This window comes from Polypterus senegalus, chromosome 18 (genome assembly GCF_016835505.1).
Source record: "Polypterus senegalus isolate Bchr_013 chromosome 18, ASM1683550v1, whole genome shotgun sequence".
NCBI classification, from domain to species: domain Eukaryota; kingdom Metazoa; phylum Chordata; class Cladistia; order Polypteriformes; family Polypteridae; genus Polypterus; species Polypterus senegalus.
The window spans coordinates 6,829,859-6,854,428 of NC_053171.1; the positions used below are offsets into that span (position 1 = coordinate 6,829,859).

Genomic DNA, 24,570 nt, shown 5'->3' on the forward strand with positions numbered 1-24,570 from the left:
CCTAACCCACCAAGTAAAACAGGCAGAATGTAGGCCTCTGCACAAGAAAGTGGGGTTGGTCCTCACCCTTTCACAATAGTTTATCATTCACAGAGTGAGTGCCAGACGGACAGATAAAAGGGTCTGTAAAATGCCCACCTAGTTTATTACACACCAAGCAGAGTCCCTCCCTACAGTTTTATCATGTACAGACCTAATACCCCCCCACCCCAACACTCAAACAGCCAGAGAAGGGGGGTCAGAATGTGCACCCACCACAAGTCCTTACCGTCCATTATTGGTTAAGCTAAAAACACACAGAGACACGGGGCTAGTATGTGACCCCCGTAAGCTCATTATATAGGGAGACAGAGCTAATACTGAGCACTTAATTCATCATACGCACACAGTGACCCCCCAAGTGTAACATACAGAGAGGAGGGTCCAGGAATGGTCTCCACTACTTTGTAATGTAACCCCCCACTGAAACTGACACATAGGAGGGGTCAGAATTTGCCCTCTATGAGTTCATTAAATATAGAGTCAGGGCCAGTCCTCACCACCCAATCAGCACATCGTGTGCAGAGGCGGAGCCAAGTCTGTCTCCACCCAGTTAACAACACCAGAGAGGAGGGGCCAGAACAAATCTGTCCATTTCATGATTTTTACCTTATAGAGCGCCTTTCTACAGTACACACCAATTGAAGGTGCCCCCCACTTTACCTTATATAGTGCCTTTATGTTATAAACACCACTTAAAAAGATACAACAACCTTGTAGAGCACTTTTTAATCATGAATATCATTCAAAGGTGCCCCCTCTTTACCTCATATAGCACCTCTCTGTACTGCATACCACTTAGAAAGATAGTACCCCCTTTGCCTTATACACTACCTTTCTTTAGTGCCCGCCAATGGAAGGTACTGCCTACTTTACTTTGCCTTTCTATTTTAAGCACCTCTTAAAAAGATGCTACCCTCCTTACCATATATACATTTTTTTCATGAATGTGACCTAAAGGTGCCCCAACTTTAATTTATAAAGCACCTTTCTGTAGTAAACAGTACTCAAACATGTCCCCACTTTATCTTATAAAGTGCCTTTATGAAATGAACACCACTTGAAGGTACCCTCCACTTTATCTCATATAAGTCTTTCTTTAGTTGTTTTTACATCTGTACAGCTAGAGCCCTGGGAGTCATGTCAGCCATGGCACTTGAACTGGCACCCTCCCTTCACCACGACCCCACAATGCCAGCCTGAGAGAAGGTCGACTGACTCACCCTGAGCAAGAAATGTGGCCTGTGTTGACTGTGGATGTAATTTGTGCCACGTTAAAGAAATAAAACTGAAAAAAAATCAATAATGAAATAAAAGTGGGAAACAATTAATGAATACACTTATAAAAAAGAAAACAGCAGCCGTCTGAATACATAAATCAGCAAATCACCTTCATTTGTTTCATTTTTATTGTTGCTTCTAAATAATATAAGAGTCTCAAACCCACTTAACCCAGCCTAACAGGCAGGGGCCAGCAGGGTGCCAGTCCATCGCTGGGGACACTTGCCTACACTGGGTCAAAGTTGAGTTGCCAGTCAGTCTAACTTGCATGTCTTAGGGAGGCGGCAGAAAAGAGACCCAAAGAGAAAAATCAAAGCACACACGAGGAGAGCATGCCAACTACAGAATGTGGGATTTGAACCCAGAACACTGGGTCCATGGGGCAACAGCTGTAACAACTTATGTATGATGACCACTTCAGCATTTTCTCATTTGTCCCTTCATTCCATTTCCGTTTTTAATGTGGGAGTGAGAGGCTTGTGGTGAGACATGCCAGCAGAGGGCGCCAGTCTACCACAGGGTACATTTAGTTATTACTTGATTTTTCTTGTGCTTCTTCGCACTATTATCCTTCTGCTTAGTTAGTGTCAGCCATTTTACACAAACAATAATTATTGTAATCATTTTTTACATATTCTTATTTTTTCTTTTTAGAAAGTCACACTCTTATTGGTTTATTCATCAAATTATTTCTTTTTTTAACAGCTATTCTGACCGATTGCAGAGGTGACACAGCAGCAGAGCAGTCAGAGCTGCTGCCGCTTATCTCTGGAGATCTGGACTTAATTTAGAGTTCTGTGGGCATCTGTGTGGTGCTTGCATGTTCTCCTTTATCACACACCTGCTCTTCTCCTGCTACTCTGTTCTCCTCTGACCTCCTGAGGATGGGCAGATTAAGACCCTGTCACTTTGGACGACCTTGCCAGTGACTTTTAGTCACACATTTCATTACATAATCTTAGCAAGGCACAGGCAGATGCTGGGTGCTCCCCTGAGTGTGACAGTCTTTGAGTTTGACATACCCAGTGCTGCTGTGCCAGCACCTTGTGAAACAGAAATAACACGGAAATAAGTGGGTTTAGTAAACAGATGAATCATTGTATAACGTTATTAAATACATTACCAAATGGGTATTTGATAAGTGTGCAAGGATTTAATTGTAAATACATACATATATTGAGTTCACAATGATGATTGCCATGGTGCTCACTATGCAAGGCACTGTGGAAGCTGATCGATAGTGGGCATTAACTGTTTTCATTGAAAATAGCTGATTGTAAAGCCACTTTTTAAAAGAGCCACATTACATTAAGATTAGTGGACAGAATGGTAGTGCCATGGTAGACATGCAGTCCTCCTCAAACTTGGGTCACAGCCTGCTGAAGCCAATCACGGCAGCACAGGGTGCAAGGCAGGAATCAGCCCCGGACTGGGGACCACTCACACACCTACCTAAACATAAGTCAATGGATTGAATTATATTACAGGGTTTAATAAAATTGTATATATCTATTATGCACACACCCAATATAGAGCAACCAATGAACTATATTGAACTATAGTTTTTAAATTCTGGGTTTAATAAAATACCATCTGTCTACATTATATTATATTTGCTGTACTAAAATCCAAGTAGTGAAGGTAGCATCAGCATATTTAGCATTATTGTTTGCAGTGCACCACCTATTGGAGCACATTTTGTAATGCATATAGCAATAGATTGCACAGTATTTTCCATTCCAACAGATGGTGCATTACAAACATTGGTGTTGCTTTTTTAAATCCCATAACAAATGGCATATAACAGAGACATAGCAATTGGATGAACACACTGATACATCAACACACACAGACACTTGTTATTATATTATATTATATTATATTATATTATATTATATTATATTATATTATATTATATTATATTAAGGGGTTAATTAGTATGTGTGTCTGTATATGTGGTCACCAGGGGTGACACAGCTCCCCAAACACCCAGCACAACAGACACCAGAACACAAGTTCAGCAATACACACATTTTATTATACGTGGGGATGTGCTTCTCCCTCGCACCCCTCAGCGCCACAGTACAAAGCACCCAGCACAGTTTACAGCACACAGCCCTTTCTTTTCCTTTCTTTCTTCTTCCATCTCTCCCTCTCTTTTGCCTCCACTTCCCTTCTGGCAGGCTTCATCCTCTTTGTGCTCTAAAGAAGCTGCCTTCCCCCATCCTTCCATTCCTTGGGCATCCCAGCACATGCACACAGCTAATTCAGGGTCACCAGTTAACTTATTAGATTGTATTTGGGGATTAATAAAATAGTAGCTCTATTATATACAAATGCCCGATTATCATTTTATTCTAGTATTTACTATTCTATTCTATTATACTGGCTGTGCCACCCATCTAAGACAGGTTGAAATCTAAGTACTCAATGAAGGCCTCAGCATGTTCAGCATTAACATTTTCAGTGCACCATCAATTGCTGGGGTCCCCCAACTCCGGTCCTGGAGGGCCCCAGTGGCTGCAGATTTTCTTTCTTACCCTTTTCTTAATTACTGTACTGCCCTGTTTTTGCTGCTAATTAACTCCTTTTCCTTTCATTTTAGTTGACTTGCTCTTGAAGATTCAGACCCCTTAATTGTTTCTTTTTTCTTAGTTAGCTGCCAAACAATAGTGAGATACAAAATGAGCCAAAACAGGACCAGCAAACTGCGACCATCATACAACATCTGAAAATAAAAAGGGTGGTGGTCTCAGGAATACTGATCTGCTCAGGTCCCTAAAACATTTGACCAGAGCTCTTAGAAAAGAGAAAACAATTTCAGAAGAGTGTGCTATTGAACAATGAGAGCAGCAACAAGTAACGGAATTAAAGAACGGGTTTGATTAACAAGAATCTGCGCCTGGTTAAGCAGCTGGTTAGAGTGAAATTGGTTGGAGTTTGAGGACCTGACTTAGGTGGTCTTCTGTTGGCTCACTCGCTTCACATTTCATTTCTGTTTGGGTGCCACTTAAGGAAAGAAATGAAGCGGTTCAGAGGAATGAGGAAGAAATTCAGGGGAATCAATCTCATAAACAAGTCAATTAAAATGAAAGGAAAAAGAGTTCATTAGCAGCAAAAACTGGTCACCAATTAAGAAAAGGGTTAGAATGAAAACCTGCAGCCACTGCAGCCCTCCTGGACCGGAGCTGGAGACCACTGATCTATTAGAATGTATTTTGTAATACGTGTAGTAATAAAAAGTACATTTTTCATTCCAACTAATGGTGCATCACAAGCATTAGTGTTGCTTTTGTGAATCCCATGCCAAATGGCAAGTAAAAGAAGCATACACGTAGCAAACACACAGAGACACAGACACACACACACTGACACTGGTTCTTATTATATATTATATTATATTATATTATATTATATTATATTATATTATATTATATTAGCTGTGCTACCCATCTAAGACAGATTGAAAGCTAAGTAATGAACACAAACCTAACAGTTTGTTCAGTTATAACGTGTAGTGGACCATCTATTGGAAGGTGGTTTGTAACACATGTAGTAATAAAATGTATTGCATTTGTTTTCACTCCAACAGGTGGCACATCACAAACATTAGTATTGCTTTTATCAGTTCCACACCATATGACAAAGTCTTAGCAACTGGACAGACACACAGATACACAGACATACACACAGACACTTGTCCTTATTATATTATATTATATTATATTATATTATATTATATTATATTATATTATATTATATTATGTGCGGCACGGTGGCGCAGTGGTAGCGCTGCTGCCTCGCAGTTAGGAGACCCGGGTTCGCTTGCCATGTCCTCCCTGCGTGGAGTTTGCATGTTCTCCCCGTGTCTGCGTGGGTTTCCTCCGGGCACTCCGGTTTCCTCCCACAATCCAAAGACATGCAGGTTGGGTGGATTGGTGATTCTCAATTGGCCCTAATGTGTGCTTGGTGTTTGTGTGTGTCCTGCGGTGGGTTGGCACCCTGCCCAGGATTGGTTCCTGCCTTGTGCCCTGTGTTGGCTGGGATTGGCTCCAGCAGACCCCCGTGACCCTGTATTCGGATTCAGCGGGTTATAAAATGGATGGATGGATTATATTATATTATATTATATTATATTATATTATATTATATTATATTATATCTGTGTTTAGGGATTAATTAGGTAATGTCCATATACATTTTGCACACTCCCAGTTTAGAGTCACCATTTAGTCTAATCTGCACTTGTCCCAGGATGTGGGAGGTAAATCAAGTTGAGTCCGCCATGGAGAGAACATGCAGGTGCCACCCAGCATAGCAGATTGTAGAGGCAGCTGTGCTAAGCCCTGTGCCGCTGTACCACCCCGTCTTTATAATTATGTAGGGAGTAAAGCTGTAAAATGCCGTTCCAGGCGGGAGCCTCATTCTCTCCCCTTGTGTGTCTCAAGGACTGAAGGACATGCTCCAGATGATTTTAAGTCAGTGGAAAGAGCTGCAGAAACAAATCAAGCGTCAGCACAGCTGGATCCTGCGAGCCTTAGAGATCATCAAAGCGGAGATCCTGGCTAGTGATGTGTCTCAGGAGGAAGAAGATGGAGCGGGCAGCCCCAAGGTAAATGGCTTGAAGTTGCACTTATTTCCTCTTTATTTCCTGGCTCGTTTTGAACTGGTTGACACTGAAGTCCAGTCCCCCCAGGGCTGTTTTCCTCCGAATGCATATTATGACTAAAGAGAGCGCACGCGTACGTTTCTCTTATTAGCATACAGCGAGCGCGGCGAGTCCGCAGGAAGCCTTACTGGGTTGGCAATTTCTTTTTTTTGGGCGACATTGTTGCAAACTTTGAAATGTGATCTCAAATGCACAGTTAATGGGATCCAAGCCAAATGAGCCCGGTCTTTATTGTGCAGTAGAGATTCAGTGACGTAGTAATTAAAAATAAAATTCTGTGTATTGATTGTGTCTGAGAGAAGTAGGGTTGCTCTGTAAAGACAATGCAGGGAAGGTGTTTTGTTTTTACTGGGTGTTGTGATCTGTTTACCGCCCATGCAGCCCCTCTAGATAGATAGATAGATAGATAGATAGATAGATAGATAGATAGATAGATAGATAGATACTCTAAAGGGGAGTCTTGTAATTAATGTGCTGTGCTGGTGTGACTGCTATGGAGGGGTCCGCTACATGTCAATAGGTGGCTTTTGGTGTGACGTTAATTACTTTGGGGAAGTGGCATAGGCAGTGTGGCATAATGGTTAAGGCTTTGGACTTGAAACTCTGAGGTTGTGGGTTCAAATTCTCAATTCAAATAACTCTTGAGCAAATCACTTGACCTCCAACTGGGAAACCAAAAGGAACGGAGCCAATTGTATCATAAATGCTGTAAGTTGCCCTGGATAAGAGCGTCAGCCGAATTAGTAAATGTTAAATGTTACAAATTAAAGATGTTATCGCGTCATGACTTGAAGGCCCTGTGTTATATTTTATGATAATTCCAACTGATTGATTGTAGTTCAGCACTTTCTCATTCTTCTAACCCCTGGTCCCGTATGTGCAGTGCGAACAGCCAGGAATGCCCTTCTGCAATTTTAATGGACGCCTTTCCTCACTGGTCCTACTGTCCCTTTACTTTCTTACCCCTGATTTTACAGTCGTGGCCAAAGATTTTGAGAAGGACACAAGTGTTGGTGTTGACCAAGTTTGCTGCTTCAGTGTTTTTAGATCTTTGTGTCATATGTACCTCTGGTGTACTGAAGTAGAGTGACAAGCAGGTCAGAAGTTTCAGAGGCATTTATTGAAAATGACATGAAGTCAAAATCTGCAGTGTTAGCCCTTCTTTCTTTTTCAAGACCTCTGCAATTCCCCCTGGCATGCTGGCAATCAATGTCTGGGCCCAATCCTGACTGATGGCAGCAGCCCATTCTTGTATAATCAATGCTTGGAGTTTGTCAGAATTGGTGGCTTTTTGATTGACCACAAGTTCTCAATGGGATTAAAAGTCTGGCGAGTTTCCTGGCCATGGACCCCAAAATTTGATGTTTTGTTCCCTGGGCCATTAAATTCTCACTTTGGCCTTCTGGCCCGGTGCTCCGTCATGTTGGTCACCAAACTGTTCTTGGATGGTGGGGAGATGTTGCTGTCGGATGATGTTGTGGTCCCATTCTTTATTCATGGCCAAACTGTGAGTGAGCCCACTGTGTTGGCTGAGAAGCAACCCTACGTGGCATGAATGGTCTTGGGTTGCTTTTTACTGTTGGCGTGACACAGGACTGATGGTAGCGCTGCTCACCTTTTCTTTTTTCCGGATGCCCCAAACAATCAGAAAGGGGATTCATCAGAGACAGTGACTTTCCCCCAGCAGTCCAATCCCAGAATATCAGTCTGTCCCTGATGGCTTCTTTGCTGCCCTTCTTGACACCCACCAGGCCATCGTCCAAAAGTCTTCGCCTCACTCACACCTGCCTGCTGCCATTCCTGGGTAAGCTCTGCCCTGGCGGTGCCAGCAGCTGAATCAACTTGAGGAGACGGTGAGACGGTCCTGGCACTTGCTGGCCTTTCTTGGGCACCCTGATGCCTTCTTCACCTCTCTATTGTAACTCAGTCAGTGTGGCAGTGTGACCTCCAGCCTCATCCTTGTCATTGTCACCTGTGTGAACGAGAGGATCACTGAAGTGACGTCAGCAGGTCCTTTGGTGGCAGGGCTGACATGCAGTGGGTTTTTGGTGTTTAAGTTCATTTTCATGGCAAAGAAGGACTTGGCAGTTCTTTGCAATTCATCTGATTGCTCGTCAGAACATTCTGGAGTCGATGCAAATGGCCATCATAAAAACAGAGACAGCAAACTTTGTGAAAATTAATTTTTGTGTCATTCTCACAACTTTTGACCACGACTGTACACTCAATGCTGCTCCTGCTCTTCGCACTTTTAAGATTAGCAGCCGCTTCTTCATCTTGTGTGTCAAATTCAGTGATGATGGGTAAGAAAACTCCGCCTTTACTAACAGATTCATTCACTGATTGGTGGATTTTAATAACATGGCAGCCAGAGGAGTCCAGATGTTTCAGTTCAATATGGGAGAGTGAACAGTTTGCTGGAGCGTCGGTGTTGCAGCGTATGGTGGGTTCCTACATATGGAGGGCAGGCATTCATGGCCGAGAAGACACAGATGGGTGAACTGCAGTGTTAGCACGAATCTCAGAGACCCCTCGGCCACCCGACACCCTGCTGGCAGTTCATGTTTGTTCCCTCTTCAGATACTCACCATGGCTGACTATGAGCACCCCATTTGACCCTGTGGTCTGCTCAAAACAGTTGTGAAAAAGATGAAAGGAGCAACGATAAAGAGTTGGGGAGTCCAACCCGTATAATGTACTAGCAAAGAGTAGACATGTGAGACTGAGTCAGTAGTGACTGCCTGATAAGTGGAGGGTTTGCTCTTTTATGTGTTCTTGGGAGGAAGAGGCGGGACACAAGGGGAAGTGAAGTCAGAAGGAGGGAGTGGCCTGATCCCGGAAGTGGGCGGAGTTTACGCTGGCCTTTCCTTCTGAAGGTCTGTGGTAGAGGGAGAGAAGGTGTTAGTGCAGTTCATTGACCCCAGTCTCTCTGTTGTTTACAGGCCTCCGCTTAACCCTTAGACTGCCCCCCATGTGTGACACAGTTTAGAGCACACAGAGTAGGAGCAGAACACACGGGTGACGGACCCCAGAATCAACTGGGAAAAACGCAGAGGTCCTGCCTCCACTCTGCACACCACTCACAGTACCAGTGGACAGGCCGGCCATGATATCCAGCCACCTTGAGCAGATCCCACGAACCCTCAGGATGTCCCACAGGGCAGCTCGATCACCTGAGTCGAACACTTTACGAAAACCGACAAAGGCTGCAAAGAAACTCTGCCGATATTCGCGTTTGCGCTCCATGAGAACCCTCAGTGCCTGGATGTGGTCGATGGTCGACTTCTTAGGCGTAAAACCCGACTGTTCCAGTCGCTGGTAGGTGAGCAAGTGATCACAACTGAGGAAGCATGTACCAGAAATAAAAAGACACATTGTCCACAGAAATCCGTGAACCGGTGAAAAGTCCGCGTTTATATATTTAGATATGCTTACATATAAAATGCGCGATAGAGTGAAGTCGAGGGATTACTGTATTTCTATTGTACTATTGTACTGTACTGAGGGTGACTTTTGACACCCAGTGCACTCCCACCCTGGGGGTCTCTCTATGAACTGCCTTTCCCAGGTTTCTTCCATTTTTTTTCCCTAAAAGGCTCTTTGTGTGGAGTTTTTTTTTTTTTTTGCCTTCTTAGAGAGTCCAAAGACAGGGCCTGTTAAAGCCCATTGTGCGATTTTGAGCATTAGAAAAATAAATTGTATTGTAATTGTACTTTATTTGAGGTGCAAACTGTTTGCATTTTATGAGCTGCACCCACCGTTGGCCTCGGGTGTCATTTTATTGGCTTCACTTGCTGCCCTGGGCTGGTGTCGTGTTTTACGTGGCGTGGTAAATATTTTACTGCTGTGGACCTCTGATCACTTTTTTTTTTTACATGCCACATAGAACAGCGTGGAGTTGTACTTTATTTGACGTGATGGACGTCGTTTTTCGCAGTAGCATCACATCTTGTTAGCCGTTCTTTTCTGTCCCCCCTGGCCATCGGACCTTACTTTTATTCTGTGTTAATTAGAATTCCCTAATTCTATTTTCTTATTTATTTTGTCTTTTTTTCTCTTTCTTCATCCTGAAAAGCTCTTTGAGCTCCATCATTTGTATGAAAACGTGCTCTAGAAATAAATGTTGTTGTTGCTGTCTCGGCTCTATACATCATGGCTGGCCCTATCCCTGTTTTAAAAACCCAGCCTTTAACCTGGAGTTGTATCGTATTTTCTGGGCTGTATGTAGCGCTATCAGGTAGTGTCACCTTTTCCTGTACCCTAATCCTCTGGTGTCCTTTTATTAGCGATACTTCTCCACTGCAGACTGGTGTCACATTTTCCGTCACACAGTAGTCGAATGTTTCATGCCCCTCACGTGCTGGTGTGTCGCGCTCTGATCGTATTTTATGTGGTGCTCAGCAGTCCCTTATTTTATACGATGCTATCTGGTAAGAGCGTCACGTTTTATGAGGGGTGCTTACCCTCGTGGCGTCGTGTCACATTGCATGATGGAGTCAAATCCTATGATTGGCTGAATTGACTGTTAGCATGTGTGGTGGGCGGCCACTACCACTGCATGGCTGGGGTGCCAACTGTATGGAAGGACCAGGGGAGAAGGCATTGGTGAGGCAATACCTCCCCTGGGACACTAGAGGGAAGCCCTCCTGGGCGGCTGTGGCACCACAGATTCCCCGCAGGGCATGTTGGGAACTGGAGTTTTCGTGCAACCCTGTTGGGTTTTGTGGGGGCCGCCAGGGGGAGCTGCAGACCCTCCAGCACACCTGGGAATGATTCCAGGTAATACTGATGAGCCACCTTGGAGCTCTCCGGGGAGCCGCCTCACTCCATTCAGTGGCCAGTCGGGAGGAAGAAGTGGAAGAGGCGGACGGACTGGCGGCAGAGAAGGGACTGTGTGCACAAAACTGTAAGTACACCGGGTGTTGTGTGTCGAGCTTGTGTTGTGCCTGTCTGTGTACGCGCCCGGGCCGCAAACACATGCATACCAGTGTGGGGTACAGAGCATCAGTTTATTAGCCCAGCGTTAGTCATTGAATCGTCAAGTCAAGTTTATTGTCGTGCATACGTTGTGTAAGGTGATTCTTTCTTCCATCCATCCATTATCCAACCTACAGGGTCATGGGGGTCTGCTGGAGCCAATCCCAGCCAACACAGGGCACAAGGCAGGAAACAAACCTCGGGCAGGGTGCCAGTTCACTGCAGGGTGATTCTTACTTGCATCTCTAAATTAAACTCCAAATCAAGACACACACACACACACACTCACATGAAGAGCACACGACATACGATACGTTTATACGACTAGCGGAGCGACTCGTCCACGACGGGTTTACAGCAGAAATATACTTGCACACTAAGCTACAACCACAACTATCTTAGAGTTGAGCAATGTGTGACAGATAGGGGGCACCACTGAGCCCCAAACCCTCGAAATATCAGACACACAGACAGTCACGGGTTTAAACGGAGGCTTTTATTATAGAAATACTATGTTATATACTGTATACCCTGACGTTCTTTCTTATATTCTGTAAGTGCCTTGAGCATGGGAAAGGCGCTATATAAATAAAATGTATTATTATTATTATTATTATTAAATACCTCACAAAGGTTTCTCTGTAAACGATATTCTTCTTTTTTCCTCCTTCTGTCTCTTCTCTCTCCGTCCGCCTCCCTCCAGCGTGTGTTCCCTTCCTTCCTTCCTCCCGACACTCTGACTCACCTTACTTTTAATGTCGGACCCAGGAGTACTTCCAGTGCCAGGGCAAAGCCCGAAGGAAACACTTCCCGAAAGTTAGGAGTTGTGAATCCCTGCAGCACCCCCTGGCAGCTCCCATGGGACCTAGCAGGGCTAACTCTCGGCACTGCAACTCCCATCATGCCCCATCAGGCTATTCAGACCAACAAAGCTCGCCAGTCCTATCCAGTCTTCTGAAAAAAACATCAAGTCGAGTTTTGAAAGTCCCAAAAGTCCTCCTGTCCACCACACTACTTGGTCACTTATTTCATGTGTTTGTGGCTCTTTGTGTAAAGAAAAACTTCCTAATGTTTGTGCGAAATTTACCCTTCACAAATTTCCGACTGTGTCCCCATGTTCTTGACGAACTCATTTTAAAATCACCATCTTGATCCACTGGACTAATGCTCTTCATCATTTTAAACACTTCAGTCAGGTCTCCTCTTCATCTCTGTGAAGGCTCAGCTCTTTTAATCTTTCCTCATCACTCACCCCCTGTAGCCCTGAATCAGCCGAGTCGCTCTTCTCTGGACCTTCTCTAGTGCTGCTATGTCTTTATGGAGACCCAAACTGCACCCTGTACTCCAGATGCGGCCTCACCAGTGTGTTATAAAGGTTGAGCAGACCCTCCTGTGACTTGTACTCCGCACATCAAGGCGCTATATAACCTGACATTCTGTTAACCTTCTTAATGGTTTCTGAACACTGTCGGGAAGTCGATAGCTTAGAGTCCACTATGACTCCTAAATCTTCTCATAAGGTGGACTCTCGATTTTCTGACCGCCCATTGTGTATTTAAACCTCACATTTTTACTTCCTGTGTGTTATTCTTTACGTTTACTGACATTAAATTTCATCGTCCACAAATCTGCCCAAGCCTGTCTGCTACCCAAGTTCTTCTGTGATGATATAACGGATTCCGAATTATCTGCTAATCCACCTATCTTGGTATCATCTGCCAACTTAACCAGCTTGTTCCTTATATTCCTATCTAAATCATTTATTGATATTAAAAATAGCAGCGGCTCTAACACTGCCCCCTGCTGGTCACCACTCTTAGCATCGGCCAGTTCTGATGAGGTTCCTCAAACCATCACCCTCTGCTTCCTGTGGATGAGCCAATTCTGCATCCATCCAAAAACATCACTCTGAACTCCCACTTCTTTTAGTTTGATGCCCACCATCTCATGTGGCGCCTTATGAAATAATAAACAATACTAGAGTTATAGCTAATAACACAAGGAGGAGAACAGGTCATTTAATAATAAACAGTAACACCAATTGCACCCGGACAGTGGGACATTCAATCTTCTTCTTCTTCTTTCGACTGCTCTCATTAGGGGTCACCACAGCAGATCATCTTCCTCCATATCTTCCTGTCCTCGTCATCTTGTTCTGTCACACCCATCACCTGCATGTCCCCTCTCAGCACATCCACAAACCTTCTCTTAGGCCTTTCTCTTCTCCTCTTACCTGGCAGCTCTGTCTTTAGCATCCTTTTCTCAATATACCCATCATCTCTCCTTCCAATATTACAATAACAGGAAAGATCACAAGAAGAATAGGGCATTTAATAGCAGACAGTGCCACAATAATAGACAATAGCACAAGGACTTTATAGGATAATGGATGGATGGATGGATGGATGAATAATAACCAATAACATAAGAACAACTGGGTATTTAATAACCCCCAATAACATAAGGAGAGTGGGGCACTTAATAATAACCAAAAACACAATAATAGACAATATCACAGGAAAAACAGGGCATTTAACAGTGGCCAGTGCCACAATCATAGATAATAAATAACACAAGCACTTCAGGGCATTTAATAATAACCAAACACACAATAATACACACTATCACGAGGACAAGGTATCATTTAATAATAGCCAATGCTGCAATAATCACCAATATTACAAGAATAATACAGCATTTAATAACGGCCAATGCCACAATAATAGCCAGTAACACAAGAACAATTGGGCATTTAAAAGTGGTGTTTGATAATAACCAAGAACAATATTAGACAATATCAGAAAGATAGCGAGATATTTAATAATAGCCAAATGTACAGTAATACCCAGTAACACAAAAACAGAACATTTAATAACACAAGGCTTGTACAATGTTTAATATTAGTCAGGGAAAAACGACAAAAGAAAATACCACAAGAACAATAGGGCATTTAATAGTCACTGCCATAACAATACAAATAATGAATAATAAGATCAGGTAGGGCATCTGATAATAACCAAACACACAATACAATGCAAATATCAAAAGGATAAGACAGCACTTATTATTAGCCAGTGCCACAATAATACACAATAACACAAGGGCATTTAACAATAGCCAGTAAGACAAGGGCATCAGGGCACTTCATATTAAACAAACACACAATAATACACAATATCACAAAGACAATATGACATTTATTAATAGCTGATGCCACAGTCTTAGCCAGTAACTGAAGGGCAATTGGACATTTAATAAGAATCAAAAAGTGCAATAAAAAAATATTACAAGAACAAAAGGGCATTTAATAGTCAGTGCCATAACAATAGCCAATAAGATCAGGATATTAGGGCATCTGATAATAACCAACAGCATTTAATAGTCAGTGCCACTGTGTAACACAAGGCTATTAGGGCAGCCTTCTGGAGTTTGCTTTTTGTTTTTTCTGCCCTCTCTGGCCATCGGACCTTACTTTATTTTTTGTTAATTAGTATTGTCAAATTTGTATATATTTTTTCTTTTTTTCCTTTCTTCCTCTTACAAAGCACTTTGAGCAACGTCATTTGTATGAAAACGTGCTTTATAAATACATGTTGTTGTTGTTAATAGACAATGTCACGAGAACACGGGGGCATTTTATAATAGCTAAGGTCACAGTAATAGCCAACAACACAAGAACAACTGGACATTTAATAAAAACCACAAATACAATAACAGACAATTTCAAGTAAAAGTGACTATTTAATAACAGCCAAATATACCATAATAGCAACCAGTAACACAAGGACAACAGGACATTAACTATTAGGCAGGAACACAAGGGCAGTGGGATGAAGGACAGTTAGTAACAGCCGCCAGCACGAGGACAGCAGGACATTTGATACACGAGGACAACTGAATTCTTAATAACCGCCAAGAACACTAAGACGTTGGATTTTTTTCTTTGTGTTCCATGTTTGTCACCCATATGAGGTGGCCAAGTTGAAAAGGCGTCCAGTGAAAGTCGCTATATAAGAACGATTCGATTCTTCAAAATGCAGCAGGAGATGTGGGTGAATACAAATCACCAAGGACGCCCCTCCTGCAGTCCGTAACCCCCAGGAGGATGAAGACGACTTTTAGAGTCAAAGCCCAGTGCCGTGATGTGGTGTTTGGATGAGGAGGAGGAGGAGGAGGCCACACGGCGACAGACCGACAGAGTGGATGTGTGCTCAATAAACACTACTAGTGTTTGTGCAACTATGTGAACGCCTCGAAACGATTGTGTTGCAATTATAAATCACCATAATCAGTGTAATCATTCAGCTCTGACATCCATTAGCCGCTTGGTTACAGCAAATTAACAAAGAAGAGAGAAAGTGATTCATTATCTCATTGCTGTTAATGACTATCAGATGCATTGCCTAATTAGAGGATGGCCGGCGTCGTGGGAGGAAGGTCATATGCTGTGCTGCAAATCTTACTGCACTGAGATCCCCTCGGCTGCCGCTCGCGGACTGAATAAAGAAGCGCTTGTCGGCGAGGAGGCCGAGAGGTCGCTGATCTGGAGAGCACCTGTTGACAAAGCTTGTCAGGGTTGCACCTTCCCTGCCTGCGGTGACTGACAGCCCGCGGCCGGCGCCCGTATTAACTTGGAATGAGCCGCGCGCGGCAGGTGTTTGTTAAAGCTCCACCAGACCCTGGAGATGTGCACCCGGGCCAGGACTGATAAATAAATAAAAAAGGTGTGTGTGTGCGTGTAAGCAGACGAGCTCGCCAGGTTTTCAAGGTCCATTTTATTTATAGCGTCTCGTACTGCCCAGTCAAGGCAGGGTGACCAGATTCACCGAGTATCGGGGAGTTAGACTTGCGGTGATGTGGGCAAACAGTGCAGCTGTGGTTGGGCGAAGTTGGGTCTGAACCTGCCAGTTCCTCGCAGTACGGGCACACGGTCACTGTTGGGACAATCAGTCGGGGAGGACTAACCTGTCTCACGAGGGGCAAATCCCACCGCCTTGTAATCCAAATGCTGGTGAATCAGGAAGTGACATCGTTACGAATGCTTGGCCATAACAAGCCAGATATCCCTTGGTATGTTTAGGGGACGCTCTCGGGTCAGCCCTGATCCCAGAATAGCACAGAGGACGATATAGAAATGGATCATTTTATTACAAAAAGGTAAAAATACTCCAAGAATAGGGAAAATAAACTATCCTGTCAGGACCCACCTAAGGATAGGGGGTACCAAGCACTTCGGATCTCTTTTCTTCCACCAACTAAACTCGTGCCACCACCCGCTGTCCCGACTCCACACTCAGCTTGTGTAAATCTGGAAATCAGGGAAGAAAATGGCTTTAGCTAAGGTGGAAGCAGGCGGCCTAATCCTCTCCTTCAATTGATGAACCACACATATTACGTTTTTTCTCTGGATACTCCAGTTTTCTCCCCAAATCCTAAAGAGGTATTTTTGTAGGTCTAAATTAGCTGTGTGTGAGTGGGCATGAGTGGGCTCTTTGATGTACTGGCACTCCATGTAGGGTTGGCTTTTGCCTTGTACCCGATGTTGCTGGGATGGAGTCCCAGCGCCTCTGTACTGACTGCAAAAAATAGCAGCAATTGAATGTAAACATTTGGAAAAGCAAGCTGAAGCTGTACCTGGTGTCATGGACGACATGGATAGACTGGCATAGCGGGGCGAGTAAGAGAACACTTGCATGCAGCCATAATGGAAGGACTACATAGCCGGGTGGGCATCATTCCCAGGGCATCTGCCGCTCACTGTCTTGGACAGGTGGCCACCGTAAAAGGACAACATGGGATGGCTGCTGCTCACTAGGCTGAACAGAGGAGGACGGCCTCCCAGGACCAGGGGTTAGGTGGCAGTGTTCCTCTGATGTTCCTTTTCTGGTGCTTGGAAGTTATAGTTCTGGAGTGCCACCCTGTTAGTGTCTTTGGAGGACTGGTTAGCTGTTCTGTGAAAGAGACTTGAAAATGGAAAAGTGGGTGTGAGGCCTCCACAAAAGAGGATATAGCGGGCCAGAAGGTTCATTGGTCAGCCCAGAGCAGTTTACTCCCCCATTATCACCAGGAGGCTTTAGCCTGATATAAACATAAACCATCCCAAACTGCCTCACGAGGAGGAGAAACTGTAAAAACTCCAGCTTGTGACTGAAAGGCAATGAGGATTAGTGAAAAGGCAATGTTTTATTAAAGAGCAAGAAGTTAAAGCAGTGGTGAAGCAGAAAGGAATTTCCAAAAGGCAGTCCTCAACCCAACAAGTCCCAAATGCCATTCAGAAAACAGAATTCAATAAACTGAGCAAAACGATCGAAAAAACAGCAAAATGTAAATACTGAAGACACAAAGGCCTTAAGTCTCTGCAGCAACTTCAACGAGCAGCTGCTCGAGCTCCTGCTTCTCTGGCTTAAATAGCTAGGGGGCGGGCTCAGAAAGGGGGATGTCAGAGTGTCCCGCCTCCTTGGGAGCTCCACCCACAAAGCTTATGGAACATGAGCACACTTAAAGTGACAATTATGGACAGAAGCAACAGAAATGGCATACAAATATAATAAATAAGTATTCAAAAGCAACACAGGAAACAATTTCAAAATCTAAATACGTAAGGCAACGTTGACCGCCTGACTCGCTCACTCATGCAGAATTTCAAAGCTGAAATTTGGCAGGACATTTTGCAGTACAATACAATTATTTTTCTATAGCCCAAAATCACATAATGGGCTTTAACAGGCCCTGCCTCTTCAGAGTCCCCCAGCCTTGACTCTGTAAGAAGACAAGGAAAAACTCCCAAAAAAAAACCTTTGTAGGGAAAAAAAATAGAATTCAAAGAGAGACCCCTTTCCAGGTAGGTTGGGTATGCAGTGGGTGTCAAAAAACAGGGGGCAACACAATACACAGAACAAAACGCATGTAATCCTCAATGTAATTTACAATATAATTGATTTTTCTATAGCCCAAAATCACAATAGAAATATTACAAGTACAGAGTAGAATTCAACACTAGATGATATCCCATAATATTATTTGGATTTGTTCAGAGAGTCCTGGAGCCCTCGGCCATCAAGCTGCCTCCCCCTATTGGCCATTCCACAGCTCAGTCAGTGCTGGGCCAGCCAATCCGATGAAAGGACCCCTCTATCCTGACTTTACCTTAGGCAGGCAGAACAACTTGGCAGGTGGGCAGTGGCACCAAGTGCCACATTTGAGTACCAAGAAGAGAAACAGAACAGGTGAGGGTTAGGCTTAGGGCTAGGGTTAATAACAAGTTTTAACTATCATATTATATATATATATGTATATTTTTTGTACATCTCATGTCCCTTTAGGGGCTCCATATACAACCAATCATGACACAAATGTTGTAGTTCATGAAGTAGTTCTCTTGTTTGCTAGCTATCAGATGTAAGATACGCTCCCAGGCTGGCACGTGAGTCAGAAGGGCCCTGCCCCCCTCCCCTCACCCCGGTGCGTCTCTCTCGGATTCGCGCAAATAAATCGATACCACAGGCGAACTCTGATGAGTTTGGTACCGGACGTTCGGTACTTCCTCATAATAATCTTCTGCTTTCACAATACACTCGGACAGTGAAGCCATCATGAAAGTGTCACATTGTGTGTGGTGTCAACCTGTTAAGTGTCCTGATTAGGTTTTGCGTGATTTAAATTTGGTATTTTGGAATGTTTAGAACATGATTTTTTTTTTTTTAGTTCCTTCTGCCATCTTGAGAGCCGCTGTTGCCGCCACTTCCCACATTTTTAGGGGTGTGGCTTCTGGGGTCATAACCTGCAGAGAATGGGTGCAATGGGATAAAAGGTCGGCTGGGGTTTCCTTTCGTTATCTGCTCTGCGAATACAAACCTCCAAAAAAATTGAATGAAGGAAATCTTTTGTTAGTGTGCTTCTCGCGAGTTTTATCTTGTTTGATTTTTTTTTTCTGACTTTGATTCTTGTCTCCCATTAGGATTTTGTAGCTCGTTTTACTTTCATGTTTTCTTTTCATTTTTACGCACTTCTCCAGGTTTAGCTCAGTAACTAAATCACCTTCCGTTTCTCGACAGGATCCTAAGGGTTGTGTCCGTCTGTCATGCGATCGATTACTTGTGAATCGCTTTCGGTTGAGATTGAAAATGTATGGCGTGATGCGTGCTGGAGAAGTGCAACATTTAGGTAGAGGCAACCTCTGCAAAGTTATTGGGGTTCGCGTCTTTTTACGGCAAACTGCCCGGCAGGCTGACGTGGCAGAAAAGAAGAGCGACGACACATGCTGAGCATAAAGCACATTGCAGAGACTGCTTACCTCTCTATTATAAAACTAAAATCTTGGAAGGAGACGAGAGAGAGAGAGAGAGACACTTTCACGTCCTGCGAGATATTGTCAGACACATTTCTAGTAGAGAGAAAGAAAGAAACGATATTCACTCACGGACAGTTATACGTTGTGTTGTCACGATGTAACTCCAAACATCCATCCATCCATCCATCCATTATCCAACCCGCTATATCCTAACTACAGGGTCATGGGGGTCTGCAGGAGCCAATCCCAGCCAACACAGGGTGCAAGGCAGGAAACAAACCCCGGGCAGGGCGCCAGCCCACCGCAGGCCAAACACACACTAGGGACAATACAGAATTGCCAACGCACCTAAACTGCATGTCTTTGGACTGTGGGAGAACATGCAAACTCCACGCAGGGAGGACCCGGGAAGCGAACCCAGACGGGTCTCCTAACTAAGAGGCAGCAGCGCTACCCACTGCGCCACCGTGCCGCCCCATAACTCCAAACACGGAATCAAAATTAAATGCAATACTGACAGGTAAAAGCGAAAAGAGATCGAATATATGGACATACTGTAGGTGATATGACAGAAGTGTGCCGTGTGAGATCACGCAGCACGGCAGCAGCTGATCGAGCACAGAAGAGGTAAAAAAAAAAAAAATTAGCGAGCAGGAGGCAAACCCTAGCAGAAAAAAAAAAATGTCCTCTGCTGAACATCAAGTATGGCAACAGAATGTGCACACGATAAAAGACAAATGCCTGCGCTCTACTGATGTGTGCTCCTCTCCTCACTCCAACGTGATCCTTGTGATCAAGAAATGCAGAGCTACACACACAAAAAGAGCAGCAACGACATTGGAGCTCATGCGGGATGTGCTGTACGAGTGCATTCTGGGTACAGAGAGTGTGGCTACAATCTCGACTCTTTTGTCTGTTCATTTGTGACATATAAAACATGCAGCAGCACACAGACGAGCTCTAAAACGAGGTGACATTACTATCGAAATATACAATCGGTCAAAAAAAAAAACAGTGATCCTGTAAATGTGTTCATTTTTTTATTTAGTATTTACTTATTTAATAATACATGCTAGTCGAGTTTAACAAAACTGGTTTGAAACAAATCGACAAAAATGTGTTTTCTATCCATTATCCATGCCATGACAGGATGCTGAACCCCCACCCCAGCAGCATGGGGCACAAAGCAGGATTTGATCCCCCACCCCGGATTGGGCTTCAGACCCATACATGTAACTGGGAAGATCCCTGCAAATCCATTTGGGACCGCAGTGACCATCAGGCTGGTCACATGCACCCTGCACCTGTCACGTGACGCACCCCTCATCGTGGCACATCGCACCATCCTCAAAAGCAGGAGATTCTTATCGCCTAAGAAAGCACATCCTTATCACTTCAAGAGATTACATTATCCTAAGGAAATAAAAGCGACCCTTGCAGTTTAAAAATAATTACTTGATCTTAAAGGGAAGCTCTCCGCACATCATAAAATAATTATCCTGAAATTAACATGTCCTTATCGGGCGAAATGATTACATTATCTCAAAAATAGCCAAACCTTATCTCATAAAAGGTGGATACGAACCCCAAAATAATCCCACCTTATCTTGTAAAAAAAAAAAAAATGACATTATCTCACAAGTAATCTATCCTTATCTCTTAAAAAGATGACATTATTGCAAAAATAAAATATGCTTGCCTCATAAAAAGATGCCATTACCCTGGAAACAGGACTTTTACCACATAAATATTATGAGTTTGCCTCATGAAACTCCAAAAAGAAAAGGATTTTAATGTTAAGGGCACGTGCCATGCCTGAGGATGATTGTGAGCAAAGTGACGAGAAGATGAAAAGGGGAGAGAAAAGACACAATGAGAGAAGGAGAAGAGGAGGGTCAAGTATAGGGAGAAAATCAGAATCGAGTAACCAAAATATCAAAGGCCAAAATGGAAGAAAGAAAGCAAAGTCAGAAACAAAGTCACAAAGCAGACATTTCATTCCTACCACTAGGGGGCTCCTTTGTGCTCTGACAGCACAGGCCTCCCCGAATAGCCCAGAAAATAGGAGGCTTCAGGTCTGACTAGTCCTCAGAAGGGAGGTCAGGCTTTAAAGATCAAAAACAGTAGCGGAAAAGTCTCACCAGAGGGAGAGCCATGAAAACTCCGGCTGGAGAAAAGAGGATGATTATTAATAAAAAGGGAGCAAAAAAATCAGCAACAAAAATCAGTTACCAAAAGAAAACCGCAGAAACAGAATCCTAAGTAGACACAATCCGAAAGAGTATCCTAAATCCAGAGCCACGTGAAGTCGACAACCAAATACAGAAAGTCGTTAATCACAAAGAGCAGAATACGTAGAAAGCCACCGTTACCCCACCAGATCTATCCGGACTGAACCGAACTGGGCTTCAGTTCTCAGCTTCCTCTTACAGGCTTGGGGGTGGTCCCTTATCAGTAATGGATGGGTGGCTCCGCCTCTTGGGGATGCACCCACATAATACAGGGAGCGTAAGAGAACCGCAAAACAGGCATAGATACTGCGTAATAACACAACAGAAGAACATTAATAGATAACACATAATTAGACAAATAACAAATGAAGAGAACAATCTGTAGAAATGAAATGCCAAAGGTTGTTCCCATCTGTCAGGCGATTACACGTGTGGCACTTGTGCGAAAACCTTGATCTTAGTCTCAATCAAAAATATTTGATGTGATACATGCTGGTGAAGCAAAAAATGTAGGCAGTGGCCAATCTCCACAAAGTCATTGGGGTTTCATTTATTTATTTGATTTTTATTTATTTTTTATTGGGGTTTTCTAAAAGTTATTGGGATTTGCGTCTTTCTTACAGCAGACTGCTCAACAGGGTGCCGTGGCAGAAAAGAAAAGATATGCTGAGCATGAAGCGCATTGCAGAGGCTGCTTATAGGGGTTTAAAAAGAGAAAGAACAGCAGCGCCCTCTGCTGAACTTACTTGAAGTATGGGAAACAGAATACTTCTTCTTCTTCTTCTTTCCGCTGCTCCCGTTAGGGGTCGCCACAGCGGATCATCTTTGTCCACATATTGATATGGCAAAATTTTACACCGGATTCCTTTCCAGACGTAACCTTCCCCATTTATCCGGGCTTGGGACTGGCACGAAGAAACACACTGGTTTGTGCATCCCCTGTGTTGTGGGAAACAGAATACACACACGATAAAAGACAAATGCCTGCGCTTGACCGCTTCTCTCCTCACACCAAAGTGATCCCTGTGATCAAGAAATGCAGCGCTACACACCGTGACGGCCGCTTCAGTGATGAACGACGACAACATGTTAGGAAGCCTGAATATTCAGAGCCCTCGAGGAGCTCTAATACTCGCCATGCCAGACATCCATGCAATACAGAATGTAAGAACGACAAACAAGGAGAGTATTTCAGCCAGGGTTACCCACTGCCTGGGGTTCAAATGTAAAATTTGAGTCTTTCTTGTCTTCTATTTGTGATTCCTTTGTTTAGCTTTTTTTATTATTTTGTTTTCCTTATGTTTCGTGTGTATTGTGGGTGGATCCCTAAGAGGCGGGGCCACCTGCCCTCAGCCCTGTAAAGATGGAGGGTATCCCACAGTACCTTGCAGTTCTTTTCGAATGCGCTTGGAAGTGGTGAGTTCTTGTGCTTTGTGAATTACTGGATTTTCCGAACTCTGTGCTCATATTGACAACTCTTTGGATTTCACATTGGGACTTCTGTTCATCTTGGATTGCATTGCAGGCAACTCCTTTTTGGTGTTCCACGGAGCTTCACTGTTTAACAGAGCCTTGTTGAAAGTAGATATTTTATTTTAGAAAGATTCTACGTTGGCCCTATGCGTTACTAGCCGGGGTTTTTTTGACGGGTCTTCCCCCTCTAGTGCATATTTTTGGATTCATAACAAAATGAATGAATGAACCGCCATTACAAGCACAAAAAAAAACATTTTTTGCCTTGTGAACTTCATGTATTCACGGAGTGTTCCATCCATCCATCCATTATCCATCCTGCTATATCCTAACTACAGGGTCACGGAGGTCTGCTGGAGCCAATCCCAGCCAACACAGAGCTCAAAGCAGGGAACAAACCACCGCAGTCACAGAGTGTTTTGTGGGAAAAATATTTATTATTTCGTAAAGAGTCGGTGGTTGCCCTCAGTACTAGCTGGGGTTATGCAATGGTATCCCCCTCTAATGGGCATTATTTGGAGATCTTTTGGAACTTATTAATGCAAAATCAAAGACATGTTGGAAAAGCCAAAGGCAGAAACACGATGAACGTCCAGGAGACTGCAAAATGGATGCCCTTACAGCTTGGACGGCCTGGAGATTTTCTGTTCAATGCTGTATCCGTCTTGTCTAAATTTAGAATTGTTTTCCAATTTGGGACGTCACCATTAGGAGGAATGCTGAAGGGCGCATTGCGTAGTGATGATGGATTCGTTGTTTTTGTAGAACACACTGCCTCTCTGTTGTTACTCATTAGCACTAAAACATAAGTAACATGATAGTTATAATTAGATACAAAACCCTCACCTATTCTGTTTCTCTTATCGGTACTCCAATGTGGCACTTGGTGCCACGGCCCTCCTGCCAAGTTGTTTTGCCTGCCTAAGGTAAAGACATCCCTGATGGAGGATCACAGGAATCGTTGAAAGAGGGGTCCTGTCATCGGATTAGATAGATAGATAGATAGATAAATAGATAGATACTTTATTAATCCCAAGGTGATATTCCCATACTCCGGCAGCAGCATACTGATAAGAACAATATTAAATTAAAGAGTGATAACAATGCAGGTATAACAGACAATAACTTTGTATAATGTTAACGTTGGAATTGAAGAGTCGCATAGTGTGGGGTCTCCTCAGTCTGTCAGTGGAGCAGGATGGTGACAGCAGTCTGTCTGTCACTGAAGCTGCTCCTCTGTCTGGAGATGATCCTGTTCAGTGGATTCTCCATGATTGGCAAGAGTCTGCTCAGCGCCCGTCGCTCTGCCACGGATGTCAAACTGTCCAGCTCCGTGTCTACAATAGAGCCTGCCTTCCTCACCAGTTTGTCAAGGTGTGAGGCGTCTTTCATCTTTATTCTGCCTCCCCAGCACACCAACGCGTAGAAGAGGGCGCTCGGCACAACCGTCTGGTAGAACATCTGCAGCATCTTATTGCAGATGTTGAAGGACGCCATCCTTCTAATGAAGTCTAGTCGGCTCTGTCCTCTCTTACACAGACCATCAGTATTGGCAGTCCAGTCCAATTTATCATCCAGCTGCACTCCCAGGTATTTATAGGTCTGTACCC

At 43.8% G+C, this 24,570-nt stretch overlaps 1 protein-coding gene across 2 annotated transcripts in view; it reads left to right on the forward strand.

Annotated features, from left to right (window-relative positions):
* Nucleotides 1-24,570, forward strand: part of akap6 (A kinase (PRKA) anchor protein 6) — a 385,504-nt gene that overhangs the window by 133,696 nt on the left and 227,238 nt on the right. For both annotated transcript variants that reach the window (XM_039741461.1, XM_039741462.1), the window contains exon 7: nucleotides 5,769-5,932. In XM_039741461.1, the coding sequence (XP_039597395.1) occupies nucleotides 5,769-5,932 (164 nt within the window). The remainder of the gene's footprint in view (nucleotides 1-5,768; nucleotides 5,933-24,570) is intronic.